Source organism: Pristiophorus japonicus, chromosome 9 (genome assembly GCF_044704955.1).
Source record: "Pristiophorus japonicus isolate sPriJap1 chromosome 9, sPriJap1.hap1, whole genome shotgun sequence".
NCBI classification, from domain to species: Eukaryota; Metazoa; Chordata; class Chondrichthyes; family Pristiophoridae; genus Pristiophorus; species Pristiophorus japonicus.
In genome coordinates, this window is record NC_091985.1 from 54,567,328 (window position 1) to 54,592,624 (window position 25,297).

At 48.8% G+C, this 25,297-nt stretch overlaps 1 protein-coding gene across 3 annotated transcripts in view; it reads left to right on the plus strand.

The window, feature by feature from the left end:
- Positions 1-25,297, plus strand: part of LOC139273052 (protein kinase C epsilon type) — an 801,226-nt gene that overhangs the window by 526,882 nt on the left and 249,047 nt on the right. For all 3 annotated transcript variants that reach the window (XM_070889353.1, XM_070889354.1, XM_070889356.1), the window contains one exon: positions 21,394-21,567. In XM_070889353.1, the coding sequence (XP_070745454.1) occupies positions 21,394-21,567 (174 nt within the window). The remainder of the gene's footprint in view (positions 1-21,393; positions 21,568-25,297) is intronic.

Below are 25,297 nucleotides of genomic sequence, written 5' to 3' on the forward strand. Positions count from 1 at the left end.
GTCCGTATGGGAGAGAGAGATCACACTATCCGTATGGGAGAGAAAGATCACACTGTCAGTATGGGAGAGATAGATCACACTGTCAGTATGGGAGAGAGAGATCACACTGTCCGTATGGGAGAGAGAGATCACACTGTCCGTATGGGAGAGATAGATCACACTGTCAATATGGGAGAGAGAGATCACACTGTCCGTATGGGAGAGAGAGATCACACTGTCAGTATGGGAGAGAGAGATCACACTGACAGTATGGGAGAGAGAGATCACACTGTCCGTATGGGAGAGAGAGATCACACTGTCCGTATGGGAGAGAGAGATCACACTATCCGTATGGGAGAGAAAGATCACACTGTCAATATGGGAGAGAGAGATCACACTGTCCGTATGGGAGAGAGAGATCACACTGTCAGTATGGGAGAGAGAGATCACACTGTCAGTATGGGAGGGACATCACACTGTCAGTACGGGAGAGAGAGATCGCACTGTCCGTATGTGAGAGGGAGATCACAGTGTCAGCATGGGAGAGAGAGATCACACTGTTCGTATGGGAGAGATAGATCACACCGTTCGTATGGGTGACAGAGATCACACTGTCCGCATGGCAGAGAGAGACCACACTGTCAGTATGGGAGAGAGAGATCACACTGTCATTATGGGAGAGAGATCGCACTGTCAGTACGGGAGAGAGAGATCACACTGTCAGTATGGGAGAGAGATCACACTGTCCGTATGGGAGAGATAGATCACACTGTCCGTACGGGAGAGAGAGATCACACTGTCCGTATATGAGAGAGAGATCACACTGTCAGTATGTGAGAGATAGATCACACTGTCCGTACGGGAGAGCGAGATCACACTGTCCGTATGGGAGAGAGAGATCACACTGTCCGTATGGGAGAGATAGATCACACTGTCAATATGGGAGAGAGAGATCACACTGTCCGTATGGGAGAGAGAGATCACACTGTCCGTATGGGAGAGAGAGAGATCACACTGTCAGTATGGGAGAGATAGATCACGCTGTCCGTATGGGAGAGATACATCACACTGTCCGTATGGGAGAGAGAGATCGCACTGTCCGTATGTAAGAGGGAGATCACACTGTCAGCGTGGGAGAGAGAGATCACACTGTTCGTATGGGAGAGAGAGATCACACAGTCCGTATGGGAGAGAGAGATCACACTGTCCGTACGGGAGAGCGAGATCACACTGTCAGTATGGGAGAGACAGATCACACTGTCCGTATGGGAGAGAGAGATCACACTGTCAGTATGGGAGAGAGAGATCACACTGTCAGTATGGGAGAGAGATATCACACTGTCCGTATGGGAGAGAGAGATCATACTGTCCGTATGGGAGAGAGATCACACTGTCCCTATGGGAGAGAGAGATCACACTGTCAGTATGGGAGCGAGAGATCACACTGTCAGTATGGGAGAGAGAGATCACACTGTCAGTATGGGAGAGAGAGATCACACTGTCCGTATGGGAGAGAGATCACACTGTCAGTACGGGAGAGAGAGATCACACTGCCAGTATGGGAGAGAGAGAGATCGCACTGTCCGTATGGGAGAGAGAGATCACACTGTCCGTATGGGAGAGAGATCACACTGTCCGTATGGGAGAGAGATCACACTGTCAGTATGGGAGAGAGAGATCATACTGTCAGTACGGGAGAGAGAGATCACACTGTTAGTATGAGAGAGAGATCACACCGTCAGTCTGGAAGAGAGGAATCACACTGTCCGTATGGGAGAGAGAGATCACACTGTCAGTATGGGAGAGAGAGATCACACTGTCCATATGGGAGAGAGAGCACACTGTCTGTATGGGAGAGAGAGATCACACTGTCCGTATGGGAGAGAGATCACAATGTCCGTATTGGAGAGATATCACACTCTCTGTATGGGAGAGAGAGATCACACTGTCCGTATGGGAGAGAGAGATCACACTGTCAGTATGGGAGAGAGAGATCACACTGTCCGTATGGGCGAGAGAGATCACACTGTCCGTATGGGAGAGAGAGATCACACTGTCCCTATGGGAGAGAGAGATCACACTGTCAGTATGGGAGAGAGAGATCACACTGTCAGTACGGGAGAGAGAGATCACACTGTTAGTATGGGAGCGAGATCACACCGTCAGTATGGGAGAGAGAGATCACACTGTCAGTACGGGAGAGCGAGATCACACTGTCAGTATGGGTGAGGGAGATCTCACTGTCAGTATGGGAGAGAGATCACACTGTCAGTATGGGAGAGAGAGATCACACTATCAGTATGTGAGAGAGAGATCACACTGTCCGTATGTTGGAGAGAGATCACACTGTCAGTATGGAGGAGAGAGATCACACTGTCAGTATGGGAGAGAGATCACACTGTCAGTATGGGAGAGAGAGATCACACTGTCCATATGGGAGAGATAGATCACACTGTCCGTATGTGATAGAGAGATCACACTGTCAGTATGGGAGAGATGGATCACACTGTCCGTACGGGAAAGAGAGATCACACTGTCCGTATGTTAGAGAGAGATCACACTGTCAGTATGGGAGAGAGATCACACTGTCAGTATGGGAGAGAGAGATCACACTGTCCATATGGGAGAGATAGATCACACTGTCCGTATGTGAGAGAGAGATCACACTGTCAGTATGGGAGAGAGATCACACTGTCAGTATGGGAGAGAGAGATCACACTGTCAGTATGGGAGAAATAGATCACACTGTCCGTACGGGAGAGAGAGATCACACTGTCCGTATGTTACAGAGAGATCACACTGTCAGTATGGAGGAGAGAGATCACACTGTCCGTATGGGAGAGAGAGATCACACTGTCAGTATGGGAGAGAGAGATCACACTGTCCGTATGGGAGAGAGACATCACACTGTCCGTATGGGAGAGAGATCACACTGTCAGTATGGGAGAGAGATCACGCTGTCCGTATGGGAGAGAGATCACACTTTCAGTTTGAGAGAGAGAGATCACGCTGTCCGAATGGGATAGAGATCACACTGTCAGTATGGGAGAGAGCGATCACACTGTCAGTAAGGGAGAGAGAGATCACACTGTCCGTATGGGAGAGAGAGATCACACTGTCCGTACGGGAGAGAGAGATCACACTATCCGTATCGGAGGGAGATCACACTGTCCGTATGGGAGAGAGAGATCACACTGTCAGTATGGGAGAGAGAGATCACACTGTCAGTATGGGAGAGAGAGATCACACTGTCAGTATGGGAGAGAGGGATAATACTGTCAGTATGGGAGAGATAGATCACACCATCAGTATGGGAGAGAGAGATCACGCTGTCCGTATGGGAGAGAGATCACACTGTCAGTATGGGAGAGAGAGATCACACTGTCCATATGGGAGAGATAGATCACACTGTCCGTATGTGAGAGAGAGATCACACTGTCAGTATGGGAGAGATGGATCACACTGTCCGTACGGGAAAGAGAGATCACACTGTCAGTATGTGAGAGATAGATCACACTGTCAGTATGGGAGAGATAGATCACACTGTCAATATGGGAGAGAGAGATCACACTGTCCGTATGGGAGAGAGAGATCACACTGTCAGTATGGGAGAGAGAGATCACACTGTCAGTATGGGAGGGACATCACACTGTCAGTACGGGAGAGAGAGATCGCACTCTCCGTATGTGAGAGGGAGATCACAGTGTCAGCATGGGAGAGAGAGATCACACTGTTCGTATGGGAGAGATAGATCACACCGTTCGTATGGGTGACAGAGATCACACTGTCCGCATGGCAGAGAGAGACCACACTGTCAGTATGGGAGAGAGAGATCACACTGTCATTATGGGAGAGAGATCGCACTGTCAGTGCGGGAGAGAGAGATCACACTGTCAGTATGGGAGAGCGATCACACTGTGCGTATGGGAGAGATAGATCACACTGTCCGTGCGGGAGAGAGAGATCACACTGTCCGTATATGAGAGAGAGATCACACTGTCAGTATGGGAGAGATAGATCACACTGTCCGTACGGGAGAGCGAGATCACACTGTCCGTATGGGAGAGAGAGATCACACTGTCCGTATGGGAGAGATAGATCACACTGTCAATATGGGAGAGAGAGATCACACTGTCCGTATGGGAGAGAGAGATCACACTGTCCGTATGGGAGAGAGAGAGATCACACTGTCAGTATGGGAGAGATAGATCACGCTGTCCGTATGGGAGAGATACATCACACTGTCCGTATGGGAGAGAGAGATCGCACTGTCCGTATGTAAGAGGGAGATCACACTGTCAGCGTGGGAGAGAGAGGTCACACTGTTCGTATGGGAGAGAGAGATCACACTGTTCGTATGGGAGAGAGAGATCACACTGTCAGTATGGGAGAGAGAGATCACACTGTCAGTATGGGAGAGAGATATCACACTGTCCGTATGGGAGAGATAGATCACACAGTCCGTATGGGAGAGAGAGATCACACTGTCCGTACGGGAGAGCGAGATCACACTGTCAGTATGGGAGAGACAGATCACACTGTCCGTATGGGAGAGAGAGATCACACTGTCAGTATGGGAGAGAGAGATCACACTGTCAGTATGGGAGAGAGATATCACACTGTCCGTATGGGAGAGAGAGATCATACTGTCCGTATGGGAGAGAGATCACACTGTCCCTATGGGAGAGAGAGATCACACTGTCAGTATGGGAGCGAGAGATCACACTGTCAGTATGGGAGAGAGAGATCACACTGTCAGTATGGGAAAGAGAGATCACACTGTCCGTACGGGAGTGAGATCACACTGTCAGTACGGGAGAGAGAGATCACACTGCCAGTATGGGAGAGAGAGAGATCGCACTGTCCGTATGGGAGAGAGAGATCACACTTTCCGTATGGGAGAGAAAGATCATACTGTCAGTACGGGAGAGAGAGATCACACTGTTAGTATGGGAGAGAGATCACACCGTCAGTCTGGAAGAGAGAGATCACACTGTCCGTATGGGAGAGAGAGATCACACTGTCAGTATGGGAGAGAGAGATCACACTGTCCATATGGGAGAGAGAGCACACTGTCCGTATGGGAGAGAGAGATCACACTGTCCGTATGGGAGAGAGATCACAATGTCCGTATTGGAGAGATATCACACTCTCTGTATGGGAGAGAGAGATCACACTGTCCGTATGGGAGAGAGAGATCACACTGTCCGTATGGGAGAGAGAGATCACACTGTCCGTACGGGAGAGAGAGATCACACTGTCCCTATGGGAGAGAGAGATCACACTGTCAGTATGGGAGAGAGAGATCACACTGTCAGTACCGGAGAGAGAGATCACACTGTTAGTATGGGAGCGAGATCACACCGTCAGTATGGGAGAGAGAGATCACACTGTCCATATGGGAGAGAGAGATCACACTGTCAGTATGTGAGAGAGAGATCACACTGTCCGTATGGGAGAGAGAGATCACACTGTCAGTATGGGTGAGAGAGATCTCACTGTCAGTATGGGAGAGAGATCACACTGTCAGTATGGGAGAGAGAGATCACACTATCAGTATGTGAGAGAGAGATCACACTGTCCGTATGTTAGAGAGAGATCACACTGTCAGTATGGAGGAGAGAGATCACACTGTCAGTATGGGAGAGAGATCACACTGTCAGTATGGGAGAGAGAGATCACACTGTCCATATGGGAGAGATAGATCACACTGTCCGTATGTGATAGAGAGATCACACTGTCAGTATGGGAGAGATGGATCACACTGTCCGTACGGGAAAGAGATCACACTGTCCGTATGTTAGAGAGAGATCACACTGTCAGTATGGGAGAGAGATCACACTGTCAGTATGGGAGAGAGAGATCACACTGTCCATATGGGAGAGATAGATCACACTGTCCGTATGTGAGAGAGAGATCACACTGTCAGTATGGGAGAGAGATCACACTGTCAGTATGGGAGAGAGAGATCACACTATCAGTATGTGAGAGAGAGATCACACTGTCCGTATATTAGAGAGAGATCACACTGTCAGTATGGAGGAGAGAGATCACACTGTCAGTATGGGAGAGAGATCACACTGTCAGTATGGGAGAGAGAGATCACACTGTCCATATGGGAGAGATAGATCACACTGTCCGTATGTGAGAGAGAGATCACACTGTCAGTATGGGAGAGATGGATCACACTGTCCGTACGGGAAAGAGAGATCACACTGTCCGTATGTTAGAGAGAGATCACACTGTCAGTATGGAGTAGAGAGATCACACTGTCAGTATGGGAGAGAGATCACACTGTCAGTATGGGAGAGAGAGATCACACTGTCCATATGGGAGAGATAGATCACACTGTCCGTATGTGAGAGAGAGATCACACTGTCAGTATGGGAGAGAGAGATCACACTGTCCGTATGGGAGAGAGACATCACACTGTCCGTATGGGAGAGAGATCACACTGTCCGTATGGGAGAGAGACATCACACTGTCCATATGGGAGAGAGATCACACTGTCAGTATGGGAGAGAGATCACACTGTCAGTATGGGAGAGAGAGATCACGCTGTCCGTATGGGAGAGAGATCACACTTTCAGTTTGAGAGAGAGAGATCACGCTGTCCGTATGGGAGAGAGATCACACTGTCAGTATGGGAGAGAGCGATCACACTGTCAGTAAGGGAGAGAGAGATCACACTGTCCGTATGGGAGAGAGAGATCACACTGTCCGTACGGGAGAGAGAGATCACACTATCCGTATCGGAGGGAGATCACACTTGTCAGTATGGGAGAGAGAGATCACACTGTCCGTATGGGAGAGAGAGATCACACTGTCAGTATGGGAGAGAGAGATCACCCTGTCCGTATGGGAGAGAGAGATCACACTGTCCGTATGGGAGAGAGAGATCACACTGTCCGTATGGGAGAGATAGATCACACTGTCAATATGGGAGAGAGAGATCACACTGTCAGTATGGGAGAGAAAGATCACACTGTCAGTATGGGAGAGACATCACACTGTCAGTATAGGCGAGAGATCACACTGTCAGTATGGGAGAAAGAGATCCCACTGTCCATATGGGAAAGATTGCACTGTCCGTAAGGAAGAGATCGCACTGTCCGTATGGGAGAGATCACACTGTCAGTATGGGAGAAAGAAATTACACTGTCCGTATGGGAGAGAGAGATCACACTCTCTGTATGTAAGAAAAAGATCACACTGTCAGTATGGGAGAGAGAGATCACATGGTCAGAATGGGAGAGAGAGATCACACTGTCCGTAATGGAGAGAAATCACACTGTCCGTAGGGAGAAAGAGATCACACTGGCCGTATGGGAGAGAGAGATCACACTGTCAGTACAGGAGAGCGAGATCACACTGTCAGTACGGGAGAGAGAGATCTCACTGACAGTATGGGAGAGAGATCACACTGTCAGTATGGGAGAGAGAGATCCCACTGTCCATATGGGAAAGATTGCACTGTCCGTAAGGAAGAGATCGCACTGTCCGTATGGGAGAGATCACACTGTCAGTATGGGAGAAAGAAATTACACTGTCCGTATGGGAGAGAGAGATCACACTTTCTGTATGTAAGAAAAAGATCACACTGTCAGAATGGGAGAGAGAGATCACACTGTCAGTATGGGAGAGAGAGATCACACTGTCAGTATGGGAGAGAGATCACACTGTCAGTACGGGCGAGAGAGATCACACTGTCAGTTTGAGAGAGAGAGATCACACTGTCAGTATGGGAGAGAGAGATCACACTGTCATATGGGAGAGAGAGATCACGCTGTCCGTATGGGAGAGAGATCAGACTTACCGTTTGGGAGAGAGAGATCACACTGTCAGTATGGGAGAGAGAGATCACACTGTCTGTATGGGAGGAGAGATCACACTGTCCGTATGGGAGAGAGAGATCACACTATCCGTATCGGAGAGAGATCACACTGTCAGTATGGGAGAGCGAGATCACACTGTCCGTATGGGAGAGATAGATCACACTGTCAGTATGGGAGAGATAGATCACACTGTCAGTATGGGAGAGAGATCACACTGTCAGTACGGGAGAGAGAGATCACACTGTCCGTATGGGAGAGAGAGATCACACTGTCCGTATGGGAGAGAGGGATCACACTGTCCGTAATGGAGAGAAATCACACTCTCCGTAGGGGAGAAAGAGATCACACTGTCCGTATGGGAGAGAGAGATCACACTGTCCGTATGGGAGAGAGGGATCACACTGTCCGTAATGGAGAGAAATCACACTGTCAGTACAGGAGAGCGAGATCACACTGTCAGTACGGGAGAGAGAGATCTCACTGACAGTATTGGAGGGAGAGATCACATTGTCAGTATGGGAGAGAGAGATCGCACTGTCAGTATGGGAGAGAGATCACACTGTCCATATGGGAAAGATTGCGCTGTCCGTAAGGGAGAGATCGCACTGTTCGTATGGGAGAGAGAGATCACACTGTCCGTATGGGAGAGAGAGATCACACTGTCCATATGGGAGGAGAGATCACACTGTCAGTATGGGAGAAAAAGACCACACTGTCAGTATGGAAGAGAGATCACATTGTCAGTACGGGCGAGAGAGATCACTCTGTCAGTATGGGAGAGAGAGATCACACTGTTCATATGGGAGAGAGAGATCACACTGTCCGTCTGGGAGAGAGATCACACTGTCCGTATGGGAGAGAGATCACACTGTCCGTATGGGAGAGAGAGATCACACTGTCCGTACGGGAGAGCGAGATCACACTGTCAGTACAGGAGAGCGAGATCACACTGTCAGTGTGGGAGAGAGAAATCACACTGTCAGTACGGGAGAGAGAGATCACACTGTAAGTATTTGAGAGAGATCACACTGTCAGTATGGGAGAGATAGATCACACTGTCCGTATGGGAGAGATAGATCACACTGTCCGTATGGGAGAGATAGATCACACTGTCAGTATGGGAGAGAGAGATCACACTGTCAGTATTGGAGAGAGATATCACACTGTCAGTATGGGAGAGAGAGATCACACTGTCAGTATGGGAGAGAGATCACACTGTCAGTATGGGAGAGAGAGATCACACTGTCCGTATGGGAGAGAGAGATCACACTGTCCGTATGGGAGAGAGAGATCACACTGTCAGTATGGGAGAGAGAGATCACACTATCAGTATGTGAGAGAGAGATCACACTGTCCATATGGGAGAGAGAGATCACACTGTTAGTATGGGAGAGAGATCACACTGTCCGTATGGGAGAGAGAGATCACACTGTCCGTATGGGAGAGAGAGATCAGACTGTCCGTATGGGAGAGAGAGATCACACTGTCAGTACGGGAGAGAGAGATCACACTGTCCGTATGGGAGAGAGATCACACTGTCAGTATGGGAGAGAGAGATCACACTATCAGTATGTGAGAGAGAGATCACACTGTCCATATGGGAGAGAGAGATCACACTGTTAGTATGGGAGAGAGATCACACTGTCCGTATGGGAGAGAGAGATCACACTGTCCGTATGGGAGAGAGAGATCAGACTGTCCGTATGGGAGAGATAGATCACACTGTCCGTATGGGAGAGAGAGATCGCACTGTCTGTATGTGAGAGAGAGATCACACTTTCCGTATAGGAGAGAGTGATCACACTGTCCGTATGGGAGAGAGATCACACTGTCAGTATGGGAGAGAGAGATCACACTGTCCATATGTGAGAGACGGATCACACTGTCAGTATGGGAGAGAGAGATCACACTTTCCGTATGGGAGCGAGTGATCACACTGTCAATATGTGAGAGACGGATCACACTGTCAGTATGGGAGAGAGAGATCACACTGTCAGTACGGGAGAGAGAGATCACACTGTTAGTATGGGAGAGAGATCAAACCATCAGTATGGGAGAGAGAGATCACACTGTCCGTATGGGAGAGAGAGATCACACTGTCCGTATGGGAGAGATAGATCACACTGTCCGTATGGGAGAGAGAGATCGCACTGTCCGTATGTGAGAGAGAGATCACACTGTCAGTATATGCGAGAGAGATCACACTGTCAGTATGGGAGAGATGGATCACACTGTCCGTACGGGTGAGAGAGATCACACTGTCCGTATGGGAGAGATCGATCACACTGTCCGTATGGGAGAGAGATCACACTGTCAGTACGGGAGAGAGAGATCACACTGTCAGTATGGGAGAGAGATCACCGTCAGTATGGGAGAGAGAGATCACACTGTCCATATGGGAGAGAGAGCACACTGTCCGCATGGGAGAGAGAGATCACACTGTCCGTATGGGAGAGAGATCACACTGTCTGTATTGGAGAGATATCACACTCTCCGTATGTGAGAGAGAGAGATCACACTGTCCGTATGGGAAAGAGATCACACTGTCAGTACGGGAGAGAGAGATCACACTGTCAGTATGGGAGAGAGAGATCACACTGTCCGTATGGGAGAGAGATCACACTGTCAGTATGGGAGAGAGAGATCACACTATCAGTATGTGAGAGAGAGATCACACTGTCCATATGGGAGAGAGAGATCACACTGTTAGTATGGGAGAGAGATCACACTGTCCGTATGGGAGAGAGAGATCACACTGTCCGTATGGGAGAGAGAGATCAGACTGTCCGTATGGGAGAGATAGATCACACTGTCCGTATGGGAGAGAGAGATCGCACTGTCTGTATGTGAGAGAGAGATTACACTGTCAGTAAGGACGACAGAGATCACACTGATCGTATGGGAGAGATCGATCACACTGTCCGTATGGGAGAGAGAGATCACACTGTCCGTATGTGAGAGAGAGATCACACTGTCAGTATGGGAGAGAATGGATCACAATGTCCGTACGGGAGAGAAAGATCACACTGTCCATATGGGAGAGATCGATCACACTGTCCGTATGGGAGAGAGATCACACTGTCCATATGTGAGAGACAGATCACACTGTCAGTATGGGAGAGCGAGATCACACTGTCCGTATGGGAGAGAGAGATCGCACTGTCCGTATGGGAGAGAGAGATCACACTGTCAGTATGGGAGAGAGGTCATACCGTCATTATGGGAGAGAGAGATCACACTGTCTGTATGGGAGAGAGATCACACTGTCCGTATGGGAGAGATATCACACTGACCGTATGGGAGAGAGAGATAACGCTGTCCGTATGGGAGAGAGATCACACTGTCAGTATGGGAGAGAGAGATCACACTGTCAGTATGGGAGCGAGAGATCACACTGTCAGTATGGGAGAGAGAGATCACACTGTCAGTATGGGAGAGAGAGATCACACTGTCCGTATGGGAGAGAGATCACACTGTCAGTACGGGAGAGAGAGATCACACTGTTAGTATGGGAGAGAGATCACACTGTCAGTATGGAAGAGAGAGATCACACTGTCCGTATGGGAGAGAGAGATCACACTGTCAGTATGGGAGAGAGAGATCACACTGTCAGTACGGGAGAGAGAGATCACGCTGTCAGTATGGGAGAGAGATCACCGTCAGTATGGGAGAGAGAGATCACACTGTCCATATGGGAGAGAGATCACACTGTCCGTATGGGAGAGAGAGATCACACTGTCCGTATGGGAGAGAGATCACACTGTCCGTATGGGAGAGATATCACACTGACCGTATGGGAGAGAGAGATCACGCTGTCCGTATGGGAGAGAGATCACACTGTCAGTATGGGAGAGAGAGATCACACTGTCAGTATGGGAGCGAGAGATCACACTGTCAGTATGGGAGAGAGAGATCACATTGTCAGTATGGGAGAGAGAGATCACACTGTCAGTACGGGAGAGAGAGATCACACTGTTAGTATGGGAGAGAGATCACACCGTCAGTATGGAAGAGAGAGATCACACTGTCCGTATGGGAGAGAGAGATCACACGGTCAGTGTGGGAGAGAGAGATCACACTGTCAGTATGGGAGAGAGATCACACTGTCCGTATGGGAGAGAGAGATCACACTGTCAGTATGGGAGAGAGATCACACTGTCAGTATGGGAGAGAGAGATCACGCTGTCCGTATGGGAGAGAGATCGCACTTTCCGTTTGGGAGAGAGACATCACACTGTCCCTATGGGAGAGAGAGATTACACTGTCAGTATGGGAGAGAGAGATCATACTGTCAGTATGGGAGAGAGAGATCACACTGTCAGTATGGGAGAGAGAGATCACACTGTCCGTATGGGAGGAGAGATCACACTGTCCGTATGGGAGAGAGAGATCACACTATCCGTATCGGAGAGAGATCACACTGTCCGTATGGGAGAGAGAGATCACACTGTCCGTATGGGAGAGAGATCACAATGTCCGTATTGGAGAGATATCACACTCTCTGTATGGGAGAGAGAGATCACACTGTCCGTATGGGAGAGAGAGATCACACTGTCCGTATGGGAGAGAGAGATCACACTGTCCGTACGGGAGAGAGAGATCACACTGTCCCTATGGGAGAGAGAGATCACACTGTCAGTATGGGAGAGAGAGATCACACTGTCAGTACCGGAGAGAGAGATCACACTGTTAGTATGGGAGCGAGATCACACCGTCAGTATGGGAGAGAGAGATCACACTGTCCATATGGGAGAGAGAGATCACACTGTCAGTATGTGAGAGAGAGATCACACTGTCCGTATGGGAGAGAGAGATCACACTGTCAGTATGGGTGAGAGAGATCTCACTGTCAGTATGGGAGAGAGATCACACTGTCAGTATGGGAGAGAGAGATCACACTATCAGTATGTGAGAGAGAGATCACACTGTCCGTATGTTAGAGAGAGATCACACTGTCAGTATGGAGGAGAGAGATCACACTGTCAGTATGGGAGAGAGATCACACTGTCAGTATGGGAGAGAGAGATCACACTGTCCATATGGGAGAGATAGATCACACTGTCCGTATGTGATAGAGAGATCACACTGTCAGTATGGGAGAGATGGATCACACTGTCCGTACGGGAAAGAGATCACACTGTCCGTATGTTAGAGAGAGATCACACTGTCAGTATGGGAGAGAGATCACACTGTCAGTATGGGAGAGAGAGATCACACTGTCCATATGGGAGAGATAGATCACACTGTCCGTATGTGAGAGAGAGATCACACTGTCAGTATGGGAGAGAGATCACACTGTCAGTATGGGAGAGAGAGATCACACTATCAGTATGTGAGAGAGAGATCACACTGTCCGTATATTAGAGAGAGATCACACTGTCAGTATGGAGGAGAGAGATCACACTGTCAGTATGGGAGAGAGATCACACTGTCAGTATGGGAGAGAGAGATCACACTGTCCATATGGGAGAGATAGATCACACTGTCCGTATGTGAGAGAGAGATCACACTGTCAGTATGGGAGAGATGGATCACACTGTCCGTACGGGAAAGAGAGATCACACTGTCCGTATGTTAGAGAGAGATCACACTGTCAGTATGGAGTAGAGAGATCACACTGTCAGTATGGGAGAGAGATCACACTGTCAGTATGGGAGAGAGAGATCACACTGTCCATATGGGAGAGATAGATCACACTGTCCGTATGTGAGAGAGAGATCACACTGTCAGTATGGGAGAGAGAGATCACACTGTCCGTATGGGAGAGAGACATCACACTGTCCGTATGGGAGAGAGATCACACTGTCCGTATGGGAGAGAGACATCACACTGTCCATATGGGAGAGAGATCACACTGTCAGTATGGGAGAGAGATCACACTGTCAGTATGGGAGAGAGAGATCACGCTGTCCGTATGGGAGAGAGATCACACTTTCAGTTTGAGAGAGAGAGATCACGCTGTCCGTATGGGAGAGAGATCACACTGTCAGTATGGGAGAGAGCGATCACACTGTCAGTAAGGGAGAGAGAGATCACACTGTCCGTATGGGAGAGAGAGATCACACTGTCCGTACGGGAGAGAGAGATCACACTATCCGTATCGGAGGGAGATCACACTTGTCAGTATGGGAGAGAGAGATCACACTGTCCGTATGGGAGAGAGAGATCACACTGTCAGTATGGGAGAGAGAGATCACCCTGTCCGTATGGGAGAGAGAGATCACACTGTCCGTATGGGAGAGAGAGATCACACTGTCCGTATGGGAGAGATAGATCACACTGTCAATATGGGAGAGAGAGATCACACTGTCAGTATGGGAGAGAAAGATCACACTGTCAGTATGGGAGAGACATCACACTGTCAGTATAGGCGAGAGATCACACTGTCAGTATGGGAGAAAGAGATCCCACTGTCCATATGGGAAAGATTGCACTGTCCGTAAGGAAGAGATCGCACTGTCCGTATGGGAGAGATCACACTGTCAGTATGGGAGAAAGAAATTACACTGTCCGTATGGGAGAGAGAGATCACACTCTCTGTATGTAAGAAAAAGATCACACTGTCAGTATGGGAGAGAGAGATCACATGGTCAGAATGGGAGAGAGAGATCACACTGTCCGTAATGGAGAGAAATCACACTGTCCGTAGGGAGAAAGAGATCACACTGGCCGTATGGGAGAGAGAGATCACACTGTCAGTACAGGAGAGCGAGATCACACTGTCAGTACGGGAGAGAGAGATCTCACTGACAGTATGGGAGAGAGATCACACTGTCAGTATGGGAGAGAGAGATCCCACTGTCCATATGGGAAAGATTGCACTGTCCGTAAGGAAGAGATCGCACTGTCCGTATGGGAGAGATCACACTGTCAGTATGGGAGAAAGAAATTACACTGTCCGTATGGGAGAGAGAGATCACACTTTCTGTATGTAAGAAAAAGATCACACTGTCAGAATGGGAGAGAGAGATCACACTGTCAGTATGGGAGAGAGAGATCACACTGTCAGTATGGGAGAGAGATCACACTGTCAGTACGGGCGAGAGAGATCACACTGTCAGTTTGAGAGAGAGAGATCACACTGTCAGTATGGGAGAGAGAGATCACACTGTCATATGGGAGAGAGAGATCACGCTGTCCGTATGGGAGAGAGATCAGACTTACCGTTTGGGAGAGAGAGATCACACTGTCAGTATGGGAGAGAGAGATCACACTGTCCGTATGGGAGGAGAGATCACACTGTCCGTATGGGAGAGAGAGATCACACTATCCGTATCGGAGAGAGATCACACTGTCAGTATGGGAGAGCGAGATCACACTGTCCGTATGGGAGAGATAGATCACACTGTCAGTATGGGAGAGATAGATCACACTGTCAGTATGGGAGAGAGATCACACTGTCAGTACGGGAGAGAGAGATCACACTGTCCGTATGGGAGAGAGAGATCACACTGTCCGTATGGGAGAGAGGGATCACACTGTCCGTAATGGAGAGAAATCACACTCTCCGTAGGGGAGAAAGAGATCACACTGTCCGTATGGGAGAGAGAGATCACACTGTCCGTATGGGAGAGAGGGATCACACTGTCCGTAATGGAGAGAAATCACACTGTCAGTACAGGAGAGCGAGATCACACTGTCAGTACGGGAGAGAGAGATCTCACTGACAGTATTGGAGGGAGAGATCACATTGTCAGTATGGGAGAGAGAGATCGCACTGTCAGTATGGGAGAGAGATCACACTGTCCATATGGGAAAGATTGCGCTGTCCGTAAGGGAGAGATCGCACTGTTCGTATGGGAGAGAGAGATCACACTGTCCGTATGGGAGAGAGAGATCACACTGTCCATATGGGAGGAGAGATCACACTGTCAGTATGGGAGAAAAAGACCACACTGTCAGTATGGAAGAGAGATCACATTGTCAGTACGGGCGAGAGAGATCACTCTGTCAGTATGGGAGAGAGAGATCACACTGTTCATATGGGAGAGAGAGATCACACTGTCCGTCTGGGAGAGAGATCACACTGTCCGTATGGGAGAGAGATCACACTGTCCGTATGGGAGAGAGAGATCACACTGTCCGTACGGGAGAGCGAGATCACACTGTCAGTACAGGAGAGCGAGATCACACTGTCAGTGTGGGAGAGAGAAATCACACTGTCAGTATGGGAGAGAGAGATCGCACTGTCAGTATGGGAGAGACATCACACTGTCAGTACGGGAGAGAGAGATCACACTGTAAGTATTTGAGAGAGATCACACTGTCAGTATGGGAGAGATAGATCACACTGTCCGTATGGGAGAGATAGATCACACTGTCCGTATGGGAGAGATAGATCACACTGTCAGTATGGGAGAGAGAGATCACACTGTCAGTATTGGAGAGAGATATCACACTGTCAGTATGGGAGAGAGAGATCACACTGTCAGTATGGGAGAGAGATCACACTGTCAGTATGGGAGAGAGAGATCACACTGTCCGTATGGGAGAGAGAGATCACACTGTCCGTATGGGAGAGAGAGATCACACTGTCAGTATGGGAGAGAGAGATCACACTGTCCGTATGGGAGAGAGATCACACTGTCAGTATGGGAGAGAGAGATCACACTATCAGTATGTGAGAGAGAGATCACACTGTCCATATGGGAGAGAGAGATCACACTGTTAGTATGGGAGAGAGATCACACTGTCCGTATGGGAGAGAGAGATCACACTGTCCGTATGGGAGAGAGAGATCAGACTGTCCGTATGGGAGAGATAGATCACACTGTCCGTATAGGAGAGAGTGATCACACTGTCCGTATGGGAGAGAGATCACACTGTCAGTATGGGAGAGAGAGATCACACTGTCCATATGTGAGAGACGGATCACACTGTCAGTATGGGAGAGAGAGATCACACTTTCCGTATGGGAGCGAGTGATCACACTGTCAATATGTGAGAGACGGATCACACTGTCAGTATGGGAGAGAGAGATCACACTGTCAGTACGGGAGAGAGAGATCACACTGTTAGTATGGGAGAGAGATCAAACCATCAGTATGGGAGAGAGAGATCACACTGTCCGTATGGGAGAGAGAGATCACACTGTCCGTATGGGAGAGATAGATCACACTGTCCGTATGGGAGAGAGAGATCGCACTGTCCGTATGTGAGAGAGAGATCACACTGTCAGTATATGCGAGAGAGATCACACTGTCAGTATGGGAGAGATGGATCACACTGTCCGTACGGGTGAGAGAGATCACACTGTCCGTATGGGAGAGATCGATCACACTGTCCGTATGGGAGAGAGATCACACTGTCAGTACGGGAGAGAGAGATCACACTGTCAGTATGGGAGAGAGATCACCGTCAGTATGGGAGAGAGAGATCACACTGTCCATATGGGAGAGAGAGCACACTGTCCGCATGGGAGAGAGAGATCACACTGTCCGTATGGGAGAGAGATCACACTGTCTGTATTGGAGAGATATCACACTCTCCGTATGTGAGAGAGAGAGATCACACTGTCCGTATGGGAAAGAGATCACACTGTCAGTACGGGAGAGAGAGATCACACTGTCAGTATGGGAGAGAGAGATCACACTGTCCGTATGGGAGAGAGATCACACTGTCAGTATGGGAGAGAGAGATCACACTATCAGTATGTGAGAGAGAGATCACACTGTCCATATGGGAGAGAGAGATCACACTGTTAGTATGGGAGAGAGATCACACTGTCCGTATGGGAGAGAGAGATCACACTGTCCGTATGGGAGAGAGAGATCAGACTGTCCGTATGGGAGAGATAGATCACACTGTCCGTATGGGAGAGAGAGATCGCACTGTCTGTATGTGAGAGAGAGATTACACTGTCAGTAAGGACGGCAGAGATCACACTGATCGTATGGGAGAGATCGATCACACTGTCCGTATGGGAGAGAGAGATCACACTGTCCGTATGTGAGAGAGAGATCACACTGTCAGTATGGGAGAGAATGGATCACAATGTCCGTACGGGAGAGAAAGATCACACTGTCCATATGGGAGAGATCGATCACACTGTCCGTATGGGAGAGAGATCACACTGTCCATATGTGAGAGACAGATCACACTGTCAGTATGGGAGAGCGAGATCACACTGTCCGTATGGGAGAGAGAGATCGCACTGTCCGTATGGGAGAGAGAGATCACACTGTCAGTATGGGAGAGAGGTCATACCGTCATTATGGGAGAGAGAGATCACACTGTCTGTATGGGAGAGAGATCACACTGTCCGTATGGGAGAGATATCACACTGACCGTATGGGAGAGAGAGATAACGCTGTCCGTATGGGAGAGAGATCACACTGTCAGTATGGGAGAGAGAGATCACACTGTCAGTATGGGAGCGAGAGATCACACTGTCAGTATGGGAGAGAGAGATCACACTGTCAGTATGGGAGAGAGAGATCACACTGTCCGTATGGGAGAGAGATCACACTGTCAGTACGGGAGAGAGAGATCACACTGTTAGTATGGGAGAGAGATCACACTGTCAGTATGGAAGAGAGAGATCACACTGTCCGTATGGGAGAGAGAGATCACACTGTCAGTATGGGAGAGAGAGATCACACTGTCAGTACGGGAGAGAGAGATCACGCTGTCAGTATGGGAGAGAGATCACCGTCAGTATGGGAGAGAGAGATCACACTGTCCATATGGGAGAGAGATCACACTGTCCGTATGGGAGAGAGAGATCACACTGTCCGTATGGGAGAGAGATCACACTGTCCGTATGGGAGAGATATCACACTGACCGTATGGGAGAGAGAGATCACGCTGTCCGTATGGGAGAGAGATCACACTGTCAGTATGGGAGAGAGAGATCACACTGTCAGTATGGGAGCGAGAGATCACACTGTCAGTATGGGAGAGAGAGATCACATTGTCAGTATGGGAGAGAGAGATCACACTGTCAGTACGGGAGAGAGAGATCACACTGTTAGTATGGGAGAGAGATCACACCGTCAGTATGGAAGAGAGAGATCACACTGTCCGTATGGGAGAGAGAGATCACACGGTCAGTGTGGGAGAGAGAGATCACACTGTCAGTATGGGAGAGAGAGATCACACTGTCCGTATGGGAGAGAGAGATCACACTGTCAGTATGGGAGAGAGATCACACTGTCAGTATGGGAGAGAGAGATCACGCTGTCCGTATGGGAGAGAGATCGCACTTTCCGTTTGGGAGAGAGACATCACACTGTCCCTATGGGAGAGAGAGATTACACTGTCAGTATGGGAGAGAGAGATCATACTGTCAGTATGGGAGAGAGAGATCACACTGTCAGTATGGGAGAGAGAGATCACACTGTCCGTATGGGAGGAGAGATCACACTATCCGTATGGGAGAGAGAGATCACACTATCCGTATCGGAGAGAGATCACACTGTCCGTATGGGAGAGAGAGATCACACTGTCCGTACGGGAGAGCGAGATCACACTGTCAGTACAGGAGAGCGAGATCACACTGTCAGTACGGGAGAGAGAGATCTCACTGACAGTATGGGAGAGAGAGATCACACTGTCAGTATGGGAGAGAGAGATCACACTGTCCATATGGGAGAGATTGCACTGTCCGTATGGGAGAGATTGCACTGTCCCTGTGGGAGAGATCACACTGTCCGTATGGGAGAGATTTCACTGTCCGTATGGGAGAGATTGCACTGTCCCTGTGGGAGAGATCACACTGTCCGTATGGGAGAGATTGCACTGTCCCTGTGGGAGAGATCACACAGTCAGTATGGGAGCTGGAATCTTCAGGTTAGTTTAAACATGCAGAACAACAGTCAATGAAGGTAGAATACCAATAGGAACAGTCGCAAATACAGATTTTACTGCAGATCAGTATTGCGCTATTATTCATGTACTTTATCCATTCTTTTCTGTGTCCAAGAGGTAGAATCATCACAGCCAGAGGTGAATGCTTCCCATTGGGAACACGAGAAATTGCTTTTTGGTTGTGGGATTAGAGATATGTTGCAACCCAAAATATTTATTTTGACATACAATTTAAAAGCATAGAATTCTGCATCAATAATTCAGACTTGTGTTACTTTGTAAATAAAACATGTAACAAGTATTATATCGTCAGTAAGTCAGTAAAGTGCAAAGTGATATATTTTGGTGGGAAGAATAAGGAGAAGTAATATAAACTAAAAGGTACAATTCTGAAGAGGGTGCATGAACAGAGAGACCTAGGGGTATATGTGCACAAATCATTGAAGGTGGCAGGGCAGGTTGAGAAAGCAGTTAATAGCATACAGGATCGTGGACTTCATAAATAGCGGCATCGAGTACAAAAGCAAGGACGTTATGATGAACTTTTATAAAACATTGGTGCGGCCTCAACTGGAGTATTGTGTCCAGTTGTGGGCCCCGCACTTTAGGAAGGATGTGAAGGCCTTAGAGAGGGTGCAGAAAGGATTTACAAGAATGTTTCCAGGGATGAGGGACTTCTGCTACGTGGATAGACTGGAGGAGTTGTGATTGTTCTCCTTAGAGCAGAGATTTGATGGAGGTGTTCAAAATCATGAGGGGTCTAGACAGAGTAGATGGAGAGAAAGTGTTCACATTGGTGGCAGGATCGAGAACCAGAGGACACAGATTTAAGATGATTGGTAGAAGAACCAAAGACAACATGAGGAAAAATTTATTTTACGCAGCGAGTGGCTTTACTGCCTGAAAAGATGGTGGAGGCAGATTCTATCGTGGCTTTCATAAAGGACCTGAAGGAAAAAAATTGCAGGGCCAAGGGAAAAGTGCGAGCATGTGCGACCTACTGAAGTGGTCTTGCAGAGTGCCGACAAGCTCAACAGGCCAAATGGTCTCCTTTTGTGCTGTAATCATTCTGTAATTCTATGATTCTATTCTACAGCTATTAGCTTCTCTTAGTAAAAATAGAAAATGCTGGAAACACTCAACGGATCAGTCAGCTATTTTGGAGAGAACAAACGAGTTAGAATTTCAGGTCTTGACACTTTATCAGAGCTCACCGTGAACTCCATTTGGATGTAGAGCCTGGAGGAGCAGTTGCCAGCCATCGCTGCACTCCCTCCCGAATCTTTCCTCCCCCTCCCGATCACCACACCTCCCCCCTCCCAGGACCTACCTGAGGGCCACGACCCGGGAGGCAGCTGGTCCAGTTGGCATTCGCAGCTCACTGGCAATTTGCTGATGAGGCCCGATTTCAGATGAGCCTATGGCTTGTGGCACATGCTGCCAGAAAGCTGAGCGAAATGAATTTGCACCCCACAGACTCCTCTTTACATTAGGGAGAAATGTTAACCTAGCCCAGTGAGAAACTGACAGAATCGGATCGGCTACATGTTTCACACCTCAATTTTACTATCCACTGACTTCACTTACCCCATGGTTTGTGAAACGTGTTGAAGACATCTAGGACATAACTGCATCTACTTGCTTCTTCAATCCAGTATTGTATTTGTGAACATTATTCATGGGAGTGTGAATGGACTCGTGGTTGGTACATCCCTGGATCCAGTGCTTGGAATAGAGTACAAATATTCTTGTTTTCTTTTATAAATTGCAGGTCATGTTGGCTGAGCTAAAAGGTACAGATGAAGTCTACGCTGTGAAGGTGCTAAAGAAGGATGTCATTCTCCAAGACGATGATGTGGACTGCACAATGACCGAGAAGAGGATACTGGCATTAGCAAGAAAGCACCCCTACCTGACCCAACTCTTCTGCTGCTTCCAGACAAAGGTAAGTGTTTCCAGACCAAAACTTCATCCACCACAGTATGTACAGATGAAAATACACCTGTATTCTGAAAAACTCACTGCAATATAATTGTGTGAGGAGTAATTTCAATGTAAAGATAGGTGTTGTCCAATAAAATCATGATTAATTCGATGGCTCGGCAATTACTACGCTCCTGTAGGTACATGAGCCATTCAGATCAGGAAGATCCTGGGTTTTATCCCAGGGATCTGTGCTAAATTAGTTGATCTCAACCAAGGTAGCAGTAGGGATGTTCCAATTGCGCTCAGTACTCTTGGGTTGAAGGGGGAGAAGTCACTCCAGGGTTTTTCGCTTGTGATCACTATCTCTATATCCACTGACCTCTGTACATGTGGACATTGGGTGAGGAAAGAGTTGGGCTCCGTTGTGATGCCCATGTAGTCGACAAGCCTGCCATGATTTACTGTCAAAACTCACACATGAATAGTGAGCACTTGGGCGATGTACTGGAGGGCACCTGTGGAACCAAACCCGAACAAGGAGTTAACGGGGCCGAAATTCAGGCCTGCCAGGAAGCTGGCGCACCGAATTACCTTTGAAGTTTTTACCGTCAGTTGCGTTGAGGCCGGTTTCCAATCGATTTTCTCCTCTTTTAAGTTTTTTTCGCATCGGACCGGAAGGGGGCGGAAGTGTGGCGGTAAGTGCTGGTGAGGGGCGGAAGTGGGGGCGGGGCAGGGTCACCGCCGTTGTCATTCAGCGTCGGAGCGGTGTTGATGTCAGTGCACGTGTGCGTCACCACATCTCTCCCCTCATTTAAAGGGGAGAGAAGCACCGTTTTTTAAGTTCGGCCACTGGGCCACCAGGTAGGGTTTCAGCTGGGCCAGCGGTCTGGCATCCAAGAGGTGGGCGATCTGCCCGAACCCGGGGCGATAATTGTCCGGCCGATCAGGAAGTCGGCCGGCAAAAAAAAAACATGGCGGCCGCAGCAGTGCGCCCTCCCCTTGAAGGGCCGCCGCAAACAAGAAACCTGGTGCACCGACAGAAAAAGCTGTCGGGGGCACTGTGCGGTGGATCTGCAATTTTCTGAGGTAAAGTTTGCGCAGAGTGGGATGGAGGTGCGGGAGATTGGCGGTGCGCGCTTTGATGATGCGCTTGGGGCGGTCGGCAGCAGCGGGACGGAAGTTGGAACCGCCCGAAAAATCCCCGAGGTGAATTTGGATCGTGGCGGCCACTCGATTCCGCCGCAAAACCGCGGTAACGGACCTTATCTGGACCCTGAATTTCGGCCCCAACATCTTTAGGAGTCGAGGGAGAAAAATGATGAGAGAAAACATAAAATCCCGTACCTGATGGGTGATCTTTAATCTGCTCCCAAACTCCCACTGCACTCTACAGCCCATTGTCACTGAATTCTACCAGTTTCAACTCCTCCCACACGGTACTGATCGAAACCAATCACAGAGGTTAGTGGGAAATCTCCTAGCTGTCATCTGGAGCTCTGATATGGAACTTCAGAAAATCTTGGATCCATTTGGAGATTTATTTTTAATGTTTTTTTTTTGAATACCAGCATTATATTGAAAGCACATATACTACAGTAATGTTTGCTTTAAAGCAATTTTAAATCTCCACTCAACAGCGTGACTACTTCAGTGCTCTGTTTTCTAGACGCACAGTTCTTTTTCCAAATTCAAAAAGTAATGATCCATGCTGCTATACTAGGGATGGTAGCTATTCTATATCTCACCCAGGTGGATCTTGTATCTCACGTTCTCAGCAGCCTCTGTGCTCAAGCCGCTGGGAGAACACCTCTTAAAAGTTGCAGCGTATGAGAAAAGAGATGTAAAAAGGCACTGTCTGACTGATACCTGGATGTTGATTATTTAATTTGGCATTTGCAAACACGATTAAAGTGTCGGACCCTTAGCTTTTTTCTGATCTGGTCTGCAGAGTGTTTCTATAAGAGCTGTGAACATGGCAAAGCCAGGTAGGTGTATGAATGATGGTCAGAGGGATGTAACATCTTTACTGGAGAGTGGATGGACTGGTTGAGATGGTATTCTGGGCAGGAAATGGGGAGTGTATGGTAGAGTCATTTAGGAGAAGCCATGTTCAGTGAGTTGCTAGAATATAACTTTGGCTGAAGGAGATCTCCCACTGCAATTGCATCCTTCGTTCGGTTCATCAGTTTCCTCCTGTACATCTATCAGCAACAGTGGCTTCCTAACATAGTTTAAGGACCTATCGACTGTGCAGTGACTGCTCTGGTTGAGTCATGGCTGTTTTGTATCTGATCTCTGCTGGCATTTATCGAGCCATCAGCCAAAATCTGGAGTTTTCCCTCATCTCCTAGCAGCCAGCCTGTGACATGTTGCTCCTCATCAAGGGCCCAACTTTGGCCATGACTTGCATCAATTTTTTTGGAGTAAATTGATTTTTCTGATGTAAGTTTAAAAAATGCCATTTCCCCCCCCAAAATTTGCTCCAGAGTAAGTCAGTTAGGTACGATTTTTTTTTTCAAAAGGGGGCGTTCCCAGACACTTACGGTAGTTTTGTTCATTTATGCCACTTTGGCCAGCAGTAACTTACTCCAAATCGACTTAAGTCAGCGTATGTGGCTAGCTCTGAAAAACCTTGTGGCAGTGAAGAAAAAGCAGTGCATATTCGGCAGACATTAGGGCAGGGATAGGGGAGGGAAGGGAACTGGAGAGGACCTCAAGAACCAAGCACCAAACATTGCAAGGAAAAGCTCGAACAATTAAAATACTAATAAAAACGGAGAAATGCGAGCTGCTGGCCGCGATGTCACCGGGGGAGTGGGTGGGGGGGTAGCCAGAGAGAGAGAGATGCTGGTATACAATACACTTTCTCTCCCCCCCCCCGCCACCCTCAAAAAACTCTCCTCCTCCCCCCCAATACACTCTTTCTTCCCCCCCGCATACACTTTCTCTCCCCCCCCCCCCCACAAAACTTTCCTCCGCGCCCCCCCCCCTCCGCCGCCACCCCCACCCCCCCATCAAAACTCTCAAGCACACACAACTACTAAATAAAAAATAGAACCGAAGTCCTACCTCGCTCGGGAACTCAGTGGGCCGGCCGGCCGGTGCGGGAGGCCACTCGGCCGGGGATAGGGTGCGGCGAGATTGGGCGTCCCTTCGGCCTGGGATAGGGGCTGCAAGCATCAGTTCCTGCTCACAGCCCACAGGACGCGCTGGGAGAGCAGGAGCATGTGCGCAGCTCTCACTGAGCATGCGCGCAGGTGCCGGCAGTGCTTTTTGTGCTGGCCTGTTGCTCCGCCCCCCCCTTCAGTCTCCACGGCACACCACGACTCCGGGGACTCCGAAGAGCGGCCAAGATAGGGCCCCTTTTTTCTGGCGCCCGTTCCAGCGCACAAAGTAGGCGCGCTTCAGGTCAGTGCGCCGAAAAAACGGCTTGGGCAATGTTGGGCCCAAAGAAGGATATGAATGCTGGAGGGCTGCAAGATGAAGGCATCATGAGCGTGAACCACTGTGGGTGGTTATTTCACTGTACATTAAGGGAAGAAAACCTTGTATGGTTCATGAAGGTGCCGGGTCTGTTGGCAGGAGTTTTGATGGCCAAAGGTGTACAGTTGATGGCACCTTGCACTTGTGAGAAACCTTCAATGGCTGCAACACCCACAGCCCATTTATGTGGGCTCCCATGGTCCATGGAGACTGAGATGAATTCACTAGCCCTGGGAAACAGCACTTTTGGCACCTACTTTATGCAA